This window comes from Dreissena polymorpha, chromosome 5 (assembly GCF_020536995.1).
Source record: "Dreissena polymorpha isolate Duluth1 chromosome 5, UMN_Dpol_1.0, whole genome shotgun sequence".
Lineage (NCBI taxonomy): Eukaryota > Metazoa > Mollusca > Bivalvia > Myida > Dreissenidae > Dreissena > Dreissena polymorpha.
The window spans coordinates 49,969,168-49,983,740 of NC_068359.1; the positions used below are offsets into that span (position 1 = coordinate 49,969,168).

Genomic DNA, 14,573 nt, shown 5'->3' on the forward strand with positions numbered 1-14,573 from the left:
TGACCACACTTTACGCCTAGACTGAATGTGACTTTACAAGATAATCTGGGACAACACTTTACATCCATGAAAAATAAGCTTGGCTGATATATACATTGTTTATATTTCATGCACTTGTTTTTGTTTTTACAAGTTACAAAAAATTGAAAGAGATGTATCCAGAAATAGTCCAGAATATTGTTGGTGGAAACTTCACTGTTTTTTTTTTTAATTTAGAAGACAATCTTTTAACAACTACTTATAAAAGAATTTTTATTCTTTGTATGCATTATGTTCTCACAAAGAATTAATTGTTTGTATTTTCTTTTGCTGTCAGATACTGACTTCAACCTGCTCCATGTTTTCAATATTTAATTTACATATATCATCTTCTAGTTATAACAGGCTCATGATTGTTGACGTTATGTCTCTTATGTTCAACATCATACCAACTTTAACTTACTCATCTTTTATAAATGATTATTCATATGCTAGTCATTACCAATTCATGTTTTCATTACGGTTTACAGTTCAATCATGAATATGCTTGTGTGTAGGCTTGTTTTCCGGATCAGATCTTTCCCTAAAGGTTTCAACTACTATTTTCGATGTTTTCTGGGTAAGATCTTTCTCTACAAGTTTGAACTTACTCAAAGTTGTCTATGTTTTCCAAGTCAGATTTTCCCCACAAGTTTATACTTACTTATTTTTTTTATGTTTTCCTGTTCAGATCTTTCCACACAAGTTTGAGCTTACTCAATGTTTTCAATGTTTTCCGGTTCAGATCATTTCCTACACGTTTCAACTAACTCAAGGTTTTCAATGTTTTGCGGGTGAGAACTTTCCCTACAAGTTTGAACTCACTCAAGGGTTTTGATGTTTTCCAAGGCAGATCTTTCCCTACAAGTTTCCACTTAGTTTAGGATTTTGATGTTTACTTGCTAACATGTTCCTCTACAAGTCTAAATTTACTCCTATAAGTCTGAAATTACTCATGGTTAAGGATGTTTTGCGGGTCAGATCTTTCACTACAAGTCTGAACTTACTAATTGTTTTGGATGTTTTGCGGGTCAGATCTTCCCCTGCAAGTCTGAACTAACTCATGATTTTGGATGTATTACAGGTCAGATCTTTCCCTACAAGTCTGAACTTACTCATGATTTTTTATGTTTTGCGGGTCAGATCTTTCCGTACAATTCTGAACTTACTCATGGTTTTTGATGTTTTCCAAGGCAGATCTTTCCCTACAATTCTGAACTTACTCATGGTTTTTGATGTTTTGCAGGTCAGATCTTTCCCTACAAGTCTGAACTTACTCATGGTTTTTGATGTTTTGCAGGTCAGATCTTTCCCTACAATTCTGTACTTACTCATAATTTTTGATGTTTTGCAGGTCAGATCTTTCCCTACAAGTCTGAACTTACTCATGGTTTTGGATGTTTTGTGGGTCAAATCTTTCTCTACAAATCTGAACTTACTCATGGTTTAAGATGTTTTGTGGGTCAAATCTTTCTCTACAAATCTGAACTTACTCATGGTTTAAGATGTTTTGTGGGTCAGATCTTTCCCTACAAGTCTGAACTTACTCATGGTTTAAGATGTTTTGTGGGTCAAATCTTTCCCTACAAGTCTGAACTTACTCATGGTTTTCGATGTTTTGCGGGTTAGATCAGCCTCGAGCTGCTGCTGCTCCTCAAACTTGCTCAGGAGCTCCTTCAGCTCTCTCTTGGCACTGGACAGATCTGTCTCCCTTTGCTTCAGATCAGACTTTAACCTATTGATTATAACAATAGAATATGAAAAATGTGCCACTAGAGAAAGCTTGAGCTTTGTCACAAACAGATTAATAGCTTCACACCACTTTGTAAGCTATGTTCAAGGGCAAATAACAAAACGTATGGATTTTTGAGGATAATCAAGTGTATTTCACATTTAAAATTAATGGTGATGACAAATTTTAAGTTTCAATTGTTTCACTTAAGAAATTGGCTCTGCAAACTTATGACATGCATATGGTTATCATAATGTGCCCCTCTTGTTTAAGGGCACATTCATGTAACACAGGACCATAAGGTCCATCAGGCATGAAAATATTGTCTTGCACATTGAAACTTCATGCTGATTACACATTTGGAGTTTGAAATTAATTTATTTGGAAAAGTGTATGTATAAAATTTCAAAAACTCCCAATAATAACATTTTATGGCAAAAATTGACTGATAATTAACATCTGAAACAGTGCACACAAACTAAACAAGCTTGACACACAGAAAGAGAAAGCTATGGACGGAAGAAAGGAGGGACAATGAGCAGGACAAAAACAATTATCAGAGGAATACGTAAACTCAATTCCATTAAATGTGAATACAGACCCTCGGACAAACCGCTAACTGTATGAATGATCCATCCCTTTGAGGAGCACAAAAACTCAAAGTGGACTCAGAATATTGACTTAAGTATGTTTACGACACCGGGCCAATGATCCTTTCAAAATAATCAAAGCATGATAAAAGGACCACAATACATATTTGCCATGCTCTTACTTCTGTGTGGTCATTTCATTGGCCATGTCTTTCCGTCTCTGCACGGCTGCCAACTCCTCCATCTCGTTGCTTTTAGACCTGAAAGGTATTATAATATATAGAATATATAATTCACAAACTTTGGGTAAATGGGGCTTAACACATGGGCGTACAGTGTCTCCCCTGATTACCCAGTGCAGTCTGCACAAGTAAATCAGGGACCAAACTTTCCAATTTAATGGTATTTTTGTTTAAAGTAATAAATTCTTAGAGAAAATATTATCAAAATGTCCCTACACCTGTGAAGACTGCTCAAGCTAATATGGGACAACACTTTATGCATATGTATAAAGACCCATTTGCATCAAAGACCTAGGCTTATTGAGACACACTTGAGTCTATTTTCTTGGTAGAATGAGTACTTAAGAGTTTTGACAGAAAGTTCTGAGACCAATCCCAGACTGCGATCAAACCTGGCACCTACAGGTTTGCTAGTTGCCAGAATAACACCCTATCCATTTCACTACACCTATATTAAACCTGGCACCTCCAGGGTTGATAGTTGTCAGAGTAACACCCTATCCATTTTACTACAGCGAGATCAAACCTGGCACCTTCATGGTTGCTAGTTGCCAGGAGGACACCCTATCCATTTAACTACAGTGAGATCAAACCTGGCACCACCAGGACTGATAGTTGCCACAAGAACACCGGACCCTGTCCATTTAACTACAGTGAGATCAAACCTGGCATCTACAGTGTTGATAGTTGCCAGAAGGACACCCTATCCATTTCACTAGAGTGAGATCAAACCTGGAACCTCCATGGTTGCTAGTTGCCAGAAGGACACCCTATCCATTTAAATACAATGAGATCAAACCTGGCATCTACAGTGTTGATAGTTGCTAGAAGGACACCCTATATCCATTTCACTACAGCGAGATCAAACTTGGCACCTCCATGGTTGCTAGTTGTCAGAAGGACACCCTTTCCATTTCACTACAGCCACAATTTGCACCATGTCTATTTAATTTACTTAAGTATTGAATTGTTTCAGCAATTTTCAATTAACATTTATTATTAGCAAATAAATAACTATATGGATTTCTTAATATAATAAATTGCAATGAAATAATGCAGGAAATGACATGATAACAACAAAGAGTGGTTTATTTCTTTAAAAAAAAACTATGATGCAGAACGATTTAGATTTTAGTATGATCCGTCACATAGTTTTGCAACTGAAAGGAGAACCATAACTAAACAAGAGATGTGTTTGTCAGAAACACAATACCCCCCTACTGCGCCACTTTGAAGCCATATATGTGACCTTTGACCTTGAAGGATGACCTTGACCTCTCAAAATGTGCAGCTCCATGAGATACACATGCATGCCAAATATCAAGTTGCTATCTTCAATATTGCAAAAGTTATTGCAAAAGTTTAACCTGAAGGTTAAAGTTTGTGACAGACACAGTGAATGACAGACAGACAGGCCAAAAACAATATATCCCGGATCATTCGATTCGGGGGCATACAAAGCCGCGCTCAGGATTGTAAGGTCATTTTGCATGGAAAATTGGCTTGTTAAGCAACAAGAATTGTGTTCTTGTCAAAAGATATAAAAATAATGGATTATCATGTATCATGTAAAATATTGAATTAATCACGGCAGCTGTGTTTACCTGTACTGATCTTTAAACTGAAGGTTCTCCATTTGCAAACCTCGACACTTCTCAACACTTTCATCCAGTTCTCGACGCAGGTCTGAAATGTTAATTATCCACAATAATATAATATTTATCATTACCTTTTACTTCAGTTTGGTCATTTTGGTAACCAATGAATAGAGTACATATTGTTTGTATCAATGTCAAATGAACCGTATTGGCTTACTTCAACTTCAACTGTGTCAAATTTATAATTGCTTAACCACTCATAAGTGATGATTCTGTATTGAGTTCATTTGAAAGTGATAGGTGTTTATTGCATCCAGTATACGGATAGGAGTCTTCATTGCAATCAGTCAAAATTGATGCCTCTTATCTTTACAGTTAAAACTGATGAGTCTTTTTTGCAATATGTTAAAACTGAAAGGTCTTTATTGCAATCAGTTAAAATTGACAGTTCTTTCTTACAATCCGTTAAAATTGACAGCTCTTAAATACAATCATTTAAAATGGATAAGTCTTTGTTGCTATCACTTTAAACCTAATGGTATTTATTGCAATCTGTTTAAACCGATATATATTTATTGCAATCTATTAAAACCGATTGGTATTTATTTTGTAACAATCTGTTAAAACTAATGTGTATTTATTGAAATCAGTTAAAACCAATAAAATGGATGAGTCTTATGGAAATCAGTAAAAAGTGATGAGTCAGTGTTATAACCAATGGATGAGTCTTTATTGCAACCAATCAACATGCAGGTGAGTGTTCATTGCAACAAGTCAAGTGCTGATATTGCATTACAACCGTTTTTTTTCCACAACTGCCTCTGATGCGATTACATGTTTTTCCCCAATTCAGGTATTCAACGTTTTTGCCCTTTTTGCCTAAACTGCGCACTAAAATGCCCTTTTTGAAAGTAATGCGCCATGCCCCTTTGCCCTCCTGGGAAAAACACTATGGTTGCAATGCAGAATCTGCTTGGTTATATAAACAAGCACTTTTAATGGTATTTGAGGTATTTAACTTACTTTGATTTATATTAATATATTTACCTTGCAATGTACATTTAAGTTCCATGCCGTTTCAATACACTGTACAGCACGACAAACATAGTAAACCAATATATGCATATGAATCTGCTTATACACAGATGCACTAACATATAAATGTAACCATGTTTGTCTTATCCCATTTTCTAACAACAATCTTGTCAGATGTTTAACATTGCAAGTAAACTGATTGCTATTAATATGCAAACACTCGTTTCCGTGACATACATCCACTGAGTAGATAACAAGTAAATATGTTGTTGCCATCTAAAACATTTGTATGCATCGTTGATTATCACAGATATTTCATTAATTCCTTATAATTGTATGATCTCCATTGTTAATTCGATCGTTTATGACGTTATTTGCCATTTTTGCAGAGTCACAATTTTATTCTTGATGTTAAAAAGATGTAAGCGACAGGTGAGCATAGCAACGTAAAATCGTATAATACGTCTGCCTAATACGCGATTCGCGTTTTGTTTAATTAGTATACGTCTCAGTAATTACTTCAATAATTAATTATCTTAAAGACGATAACGATAAAGAATGAATTTGTTTGTGTTTTAAATGTAATTATGCGTAAAAATATATAGGTTTTGATATAACTGAATTAAGCATGAAATGCACAATTTTCACGAGCATAACATTGAGTTTTTCATCAAAAGTCTCCGAAATAACAATCCACAATTTTATCGTGGAAGGGTACACATCACCGACCGATTAGTGCGCTTGGTATAACATAGCCTCTGACATTATCGATTGATATCGACACGGGGTTATTTGCGCATGACTAATTCACAACTGCGCGAATCTTCGCTACCTTGGGGCCATAATCTGATACGAAGTTTGGTCAAGGGGCAATTAAGATGCTATCAGTAAGGGCCGAAAACAGCAGGTGCTCATGAAAGGGCAGGGCGGTGGCCTTTGGAAAGGACAGCGTGGCGCTAAATGGCTTTGAATGGGCAGCATGGTGCTACAAAAAAGGGCATGGCGCCGCGCCGCGCTAAAACGGCCTGGAAAAAACACTAAACCAAACAGATATGACAGGTCATAAATGCAACCAATTCAAGTTTCCCCTAATACCATGAGTCTTAAACCCATGCCAAAGTCTTGTGAATAGGCACTGCAGAGCATTTTAAGAAGACATTCTTTTTAAGAATACTTACTTTAACAAAACATTGGCATTGGCCTCATGCTATGCAAAAATGCAATGCAAAGTACTGTGAGAAAATACTGACAATCAACCACTGCTTTCAAAATTACACTCAAACTGTTATGAAACTTTATGTCAAAACAATTCCAAAATGATTGTGCTGGCAACATACTTTCAATTGTTGAGGATAAAGTTGAACATTTTGCAACCAATTCTTGATTTTCTGTTAAAAAGTAAACGTATCATGTTTGATGTTGTGGTTTTCAATATAAGAGAATAGTATTAATTGGAATATGATTTATTCTTTCCAAATGAAAAATTATATTTCCATAATTATAAACTTTATTTCTTATGTGAAATGCCATTTAAGAAAAAATTACGTTAATGGATTTACAATTTAAAATGAAAACAATATAACTGACGCGTATCCCCACGCGGCAGCTGTTGACCCAGGGGTCAGATCAAAATTCCAAAAAAATGCACTATCACACATATGCTCATAGCTACCATGTGTTTAAGATTCAAGGTTCTAGTGCTAATAGTGTAGGAGGAGATAGTGGCCAGGACGGACAGACTTGGAAGGCTGAGATAACCACATAATCCCCGGCTGTTCCAATTCGTAGCGTGGGGATAGTAAAAAATATATAAATATATCTAACTGACAAAACTTGGCAGCATACATGTATTCCTTTTTTTCAGCAAAAAAGTGACCTCTTTTTCAGTTTTTTATATAATATATAATGTATACCTTGGTCATATTCCTTGATATTTTCACATTTTAGCTTTAATGCCTCATAATCTGCTATAAGTTCTGAAATTAAGCAAAATGATACCAACAATAAATTATGTTTTGATTGAATGTAGCTTTATGTTACGGTTTTGTTCCTTTAATAGATATGGGCTGTGGACTGTGAAAAAGGGGTTTAATGCATGTGCATAAAGTACTGTCCTAGATTAGCCTGTGCAGTCCGCACATGCTAATCAGGGACAACACTTTCCGCTTTTATGATATTTTTGGTTTCAAGAAAGTCCCTTCTAAGCAAGAATCTAGTTTTTGTGAAGTGTCGTCCCTCATAAGCCTGTGTGAAAAGTGTTGTCCCTCATAAGCCTGTGTGAACAGTGTCGTCCCTCATAAGCCTGTGTGAAAAGTGTCGTCCCTCATAAGCCTGTGTGAAGAGTGTCGTCCCTCATAAGCCTGTGTGAAGAGTGTCGTCCCTCATAAGCCTGTGTGAAGAGTGTCGTCCCTCATAAGCCTGTGTGAAGAGTGTCGTCCCTTATAAGCCTGTGTGAAAAGTGTCATCCCTCATAAGCCTGTGTGAAGAGTGTCGTCCCTCATAAGCCTGTGTGAAGAGTGTCGTCCCTCATAAGCTTGTGTGAAGAGTGTCGTCTCTCATAAGCCTGTGTGAAGAGTGTCATCCCTCATAAGCCTGTGTGAAGAGTGTCGTCCCTCATAAGCCTGTGTGAAGAGTGTTGTCCATCATAAGCCTGTGTGAAGAGTGTCGTCCCTTATAAGCCTGTGTGAAAAGTGTCATCCCTCATCAGCCTGTGTGAGGAGTGTCGTCCCTCATAAGCCTGTGTGAAGAGTGTCGTCCCTCATAAGCCTGTGTGAAGAGTGTCGTCCCTCATAAGCCTGTGTGGACTGCACAGGTTAATCTGGACCGACACTCTAAGAACATGCATTAAACTTCCTTTTCACAGAGCTCGGCTCATATGGTTTGTAAATTCTAAGGAATTAAAGCTTATTATGATTAACAGTCATGCTATATTAGCAACAGACTCTTAACAGTCATGCTATATTAGCAACAGACTCCCTTTCAAAACTTGGAGATTTTAAATATTTACAAAAATCCAAAGCATGGACATTTAAACAAATTCAAATACAAACATGATTGAACATTAAAATACAAATACACAACATACAGCTAAGCTCAAAGTTTTCTAAGTAGAAATGTTGAATTTAAAGCTACTATTTGCAAAGCATTACATTGATATTATCTTCATGGATTATTTTAAAGGTTTTAACTAAAAATATTGTAAAATTGTAATAATTTGTATCAATTCCCATAGAATATATGTACAATTTGTATCAATTCCCATAGACAAATATGTATCAATGCCCATAGAATATATGTACAATTTGTTTTAATTCCCATAGAAAAATATGTACAATTTGTATCAATTCCCATAGCAGACAAAATGCATTAAAAATCCTTTCTGCCAATCACAAAACAACAAATGGGTAAAATGGGTTGAGGTGCTGTATTGCAATTCATACCTTTATTAGTTGCAGTTAAATAAGAACACACTGAATCAAGTTCAGATTTTTGCGTTTCAAGTTCTGAAATATACATTAGCATGATTTATTGTAAATGATGTGTTTTACCTTTCAAAGTGTGCAGTTGTATATTACAAAATCTTTTTATTTCCTTTTTTAATTAAATTTGTCTAACTTACTTTCTACATGGATGTTACGTAAAGTCAGGTCTACGCATTCAATAAATGTTTAATGCATGGTCATATTTAACAAGGAAAAACATTTTAAAGAAACATTTCAATGTGCTGTGTAAAAGTTTGGTAGTCGAATTTGATAAATATTGGTAGTTAATCTTCATTTACTTTGTTTCTCATGTTCACAAACATGAGTAACATTAAAGCCTTCATAAGAAGTGTGCATGAGGCGTTATAAAGTACCAGTATACGAGAAAATAATTTATTTTTTATTTGCCACTAAGCTGCTTTTTCATGATAAAAGAATAGTGCATGTGCATGTGTTATTCAATTTTACCTGTATATTTCTTGGTCAAAGCTAGCACATTTTCGTCAACTTTAAGTTTGTTATTTTCAAGGGCTGAAATAGTTTACAGACAGTTTCTATTATACAAATGTCTGAAATGATCAACATCAACATACATTCCGTGCCAGTTCGTTAAAGCTTAACCAAACATCCTTGATACAGTAATCAAGCAGAAAGGTTTTTTACCATTTATATAAATATTGACCTAAAATGACCTAAGCTAATTTCTATAAATATTGACCTTGACCTTTTCTGACTGCAATCCTAAGCTAATGTAGTCCACCTATTCACAATAAGTACAATACCTAAATCCAAACTCAATTTAGTGAGCAAAAGCAAGAAACATTTTTCTCATCAATAGAATTAGTGCCCTTGACCCACCTAGCCCCTAATGCAAGTCCAAGCTAGGGTAGTTCTCTGTGCAAGCTTAGCACTTCCAAGATTTTAACAACTTATGTTATTCTCCATGTAGCACAGTAATTTTAAAGGGCTTATAGCAAGAAAAAAACATAATTCCTACTTTAAAGTTTACTATTTTTTGTACATTATTTAAATGCACTCACTAAAAGATGTTTGTTTACTTAGTCAAATATAAATATATTACAAGACAAACATTATAATTGTAAAACATGGACCCCATACCTAAAGGGTTTGGTGATGATTTGGAGAAAAGAGAATGAGAGAAAAGAGATCTTATGATGAATTGTGCATTTTTTTTTATAAACAACAGCCAATACGTCTGAAATGACTTACACACATTGGATGATAATCCAACTTTGCCTCCATTTCATGTATACAAACTTTTGCAGACATTTTGAGGAGTATAAGATGCCAATAAATACTAGTAATCTTGTAATCAAACTGGACCTTCATATTATGTAAACAAACATATCCAGAAAGTTTGGTTAAGAATTAATGAAAACTGTAGGAGTAAGATAGCAGAAACGGAAGTTTTAGAGACCCTTATGAGACTGCCTTGTTGTCAAAATTGGCTTCCTTTTAATGTGAAAAAAACATTGACGCAAAGTTTGGTGAAAATTAAATGACAACTGTACGAGTAAGGGTGCAGAAACAGTTACTTGAACAATTTTAAATAAAGGGAAATAACTCTGAAAAGCCTTGAACAAATTGGCTGATTATTAAACTTTGCCACCATTTTATGTGCCAGGTGAAGATATGATTAAACTGTATGACCCCATCAAAACATCTATCCATATCTCCATCTATAAATCCATCATACGATATTCATATCTTATGTAGTTCTTGGGTTATTAAAAGGTTTGAAGGTTAAACAAGGGACAAAATTGTCACAAAACCAGGTTTTCATTGTGAAAAAAAATCTGATAAAGGGAGACAACTCAAACTGAACTTTTGAAATGAACAAACAAAATTAACCCCCTTTGTAAGTTTGTTTTAAAATAAATCTATTTTTAGTCGTGGCGACCTTGACATTGGAGATATTGACGTGGTTCTTGCGTGCGACACACCATCCCATGATGGTGAACAAATGTGCCAAATGATTTTAAAATCTCATAATGAATGACATAGTTATAGCCCAGACAAGCTCATTTATGGCTATTTTTTACCTTTGAACTCAAAGTGTGACCTTGACCTTGGAGATATTGACGTAATTTTTTCGCGCGACACACCGTCTAATGATGGTTAACAAATGTGCCAAATGATTTTAAAATCTCACAATGAACGACAAAGTTATGGCCCGGACAAGCTTGTTCCGCCCGCCCGCCAGCCCGCCAGCTAGCCAGCCCGCCCGCATTCGCCAATCTCATAACCAGTTTTTTCCTTCGAAAAACCTGGTTAAAAAAGGGGTCATACATAATACATAAATATTGTCTTTTATAAGTATGACAAGTATACTCAGTACTTGCGAAATGACAGTAACAATTTTTGCAAGCGGAGATGCTGACCGACAGTCATGAGGACGGAGGGTAAACCTATGCCCCCTTTCTGTTACACAGCATCTATCTGACACCTGCATTCTATATAATACAGGGAAGTAGTTTCACAGCATCTATCTGACACCTGCATTCTATATAATACAGGGAAGTAGTTTCACAGCATCTATCTGACACCTGCATTCTATATAATACAGGGTAGTAGTTTCACAGCATCTATCTGACACTACATTCTATATAACTTAAAATTAGGCTTATGCTTAGTTCTGCAAATTTATTATATACTTACCCTGTATTACTCCATAAAGTAACTAATAAAACCCCTGTCTCTACAATGAAAACTATGGAAAATTCAACACTGACCTGCCTGCGCTGCTTCCAAATGGGCACACTTCTGTTGCAGCTGTTTGTTCTCCGTGAATAGCTTGTCGAGCTGCAGGATCTGTTTCTCCTGCCTCGCCAGTTGTTGCTTCATTTCTTCAGTCTCTGCCGTGGTGCTGCCAAACCGAGACTGCAGGTCTGTGACTAGAGCTTGGAGCTTGCACTTCTCTGAAGGATCAAGTAGTATTATGTCTTATAACTATGAGAAAAAATTATGTGACTACACAGATTTTTATCATGGACTGGAATTATAGGCTTCTAAATTAAATCTACACAGCCCAGCTTCTCTATGAGGGACCAGAATTATTTGTTACAGTACTAGCTTTTCTGCAATACAGAATAAAAGTTGAAATGAATCTGTGTATATTTTTTTTTAAACCATCAAAATATGTAACTAAGATACCAATACAGTAAACTAAAATATCCAACAATAACATATATTTATGGACAATGTCCATATTTTATATTGGTAATATTTATCACTACAAAAAGGACAATCATTATGTCTATCATATAGTAATATTTGTATTGAAAGACTTTGGCTATTGATTCTTATTTTAAGTACCAACATCGTATCACCTTTCATTTCCATATCGCATGTGTTGCGTATGTGAGACAGAAGGACGTCCATTTCTTCTTTCATCTGCGTGTCCCGTTGCTCTATGAAGGAGTGAATCTCTTCTATAGCTGCCTTCTGCTGATGCAACGTAGACCTAAGCCTGGGTAGAGCCCTTTCCAGCTGGTTGTTTCTGTCTCTTCACGAAGAAGAAATAGTGATTTCACAGACATGTTATACATGTTTGAACCCTTTCCCACTCAGAAGCAAAGAGAAAATGTCCAAACAGCATAAAACCAGAACAGCCTGCAAGTAACTTGCAGTCTGTTCAGGTTTTATGCTGTTTGCTGCTCATCAGTAACTATGGGTTGGAAATGAAGCCTTTACAACTTCGCTTAAGTAAGTAAGTAAGAAAGGTATTTAATTCAATGTAACTTTCTGTAGGACTACAAATGCGTCAAAATACATATCTAAGTGGTAAAGGGTTAAGATTGTCGACAGTTACAGAAAGCCACAAGATTTGTAAGGGCCAAAGTGCTTAATATGTGGGCTTATTAAATGGGTTATATTTTGCAAATTTTGGTAAAAATAAATGTATTTTCAAAAAAGCTGAAATATAGTAGTTGATGCCCAAAACCATCTAAAATTACATACTTTAGAGCTTTGCATGATTTCTCCGCATTGCTAGCTCGCTCGAGGACATCATCATTTTCACTGCGTAGTCGCTGACATAAGGACTCTTGGCTCTTCAACTTGTTATTCAATGTAGAAATCCTGAAAGAAGTGTCTCATCTTCACCTTACCAGTTAACTTTAAAACAAAGGGATTAAACTGAAAGTTTGAAATGTGTATATTAATGTTTTGTCTACAATCTATGTGACTCTCACTGTTTTATGTTACATCTCATGCTTTCAGGTCATGTTTTATTTATTAGATTCAAAGAATAAGTATGTTTTGGAAAAATAGCATTCAGTTTGAGAGATAAAAAAAACAAAAAAACTGTACACGAATAAATTAATAATGACTAAAGACATTATAATGATAGTCATCATCATCATAAAATGCAAGGAATTCATTATCATAACAAGAGCACCGCATAACAGGTGCCACGCTCGGCTGCGGGTGCAGTTTTGAATAAATAAAAGCTTGACAGATTATTTTTTTTAGAAGTCACAGTGACCTTGACATTTGACCTAGTGACCCAAAATTGGGTGTGGTATGTAGAACTCATCAAGGTGCAGCTACATATGAAGTTTAAAAGTTGTAGGTTGAAGCACTTTGATTTAGAGCCAATGTTCAAAACCTTGACAAAATGTTAAGGTTTTAGCACGACATGGACGGCGGACACGATGAGCTGGCTATGACAATGCCTCGGGTTTTCTCCGAAAACAGCCGTGCTAAAAATATTCTACATACGCCGCTTCCTTCACCGTGATGGTCATTTCAAATTCTCCTCTCTGATCCTGTAGAATCTAGAATACAAAAAATGGCTTCATACATTTTGTACAAATAAGACCACGCTACACCTTCAAACCACTTTTATAGTCTGTGTGATGGGGTTTTACTATAAATACATATCCGTCCAAACAGAAAAGTAATTCAATTTCTTACAACCAAAGATTATTTCAGTTGAATTATTATTCACAAACTGATGGCCAACATACAACCAATTAAATTTAAAAAAAACGTTAAAATTCATTATTGTCTAGTTACATGCAACTGATATGTAAACCATACATAGCATTACAATGACATGTACCTGTAACTCGGCTTTGAGTTTGTTCTCCCTTTCCTCACTGCCTTTATAATGGTCCAGTTCTTTTTCCAGGGATTTCACTTTCTTCTCAAGGGCTTTGATTTCACTGTGAATAAGGTAGCTGACACCACAGTACCTGCAATCAAAGTTTAACATGCCATTTTCATAACAAAAACATTTAATTTTTTCTTAAATTTTCTTTCAAACTTGATGAGGAGCTCCTACACTTGGAGACTTTAGTAAGGCATCACCAAATCATATCAATATAGCTACCTTATTTTTGAACGGCCTGTGTTGAAATTTGGACCAAGAAAAATTCAACACAAATCTGATAATTCATGAAAATTTAATTGAAATTGAAAAGCAACAAAATATCAAACTTAAATTAAAAACATCACTTCAAAAGTCAAATTCGCAAACTCGTACAATGTTACATAATAACAATGTGAAAAGTAAAACGCATAAACTTACACTTCTTAATAACTGACCGGCTTGCAACATGCCGATTGAGCCGTTTCGCTCCGGAATATCCAATGAATGTTATATTTTTCTTGCGTAAAAACTTACCTTGAATTATGAAATTGAAATTAAATTGGAATAACATGTATATCGCCTTTTACTACACTTGGTGATTAGTTGGTCACGTTAGCGGCCAGCTAAATTTACAAAGCATATTTTGCAAATCAGTATGTGCTTAGAAGCCTTAAGTACGGTAAGAACCGCAACTCACTCTGCTAGGGACGATTACCGCTGCCTGTTTGTTGCAGACGACAAATGATTCTACTCTAGCAGA

General features: G+C 35.6%; 1 protein-coding gene across 2 annotated transcripts in view; it reads right to left on the reverse strand.

The window, feature by feature from the left end:
- Positions 1-14,573, reverse strand: part of LOC127832519 (uncharacterized) — a 47,074-nt gene that overhangs the window by 22,975 nt on the left and 9,526 nt on the right. The window contains exons 3-11 of one of the 2 annotated variants that reach the window (XM_052358020.1): positions 13,784-13,916; positions 13,441-13,496; positions 12,679-12,798; positions 12,048-12,223; positions 11,451-11,636; positions 9,166-9,228; positions 4,187-4,268; positions 2,523-2,600; positions 1,620-1,753 (exon numbers count right to left, since the gene is read on the reverse strand). In XM_052358020.1, the coding sequence (XP_052213980.1) occupies positions 1,620-1,753; positions 2,523-2,600; positions 4,187-4,268; positions 9,166-9,228; positions 11,451-11,636; positions 12,048-12,223; positions 12,679-12,798; positions 13,441-13,496; positions 13,784-13,916 (1,028 nt within the window). The remainder of the gene's footprint in view (positions 1-1,619; positions 1,754-2,522; positions 2,601-4,186; positions 4,269-9,165; positions 9,229-11,450; positions 11,637-12,047; positions 12,224-12,678; positions 12,799-13,440; positions 13,497-13,783; positions 13,917-14,573) is intronic. The other variant, XM_052358021.1, reaches the window with a different exon arrangement.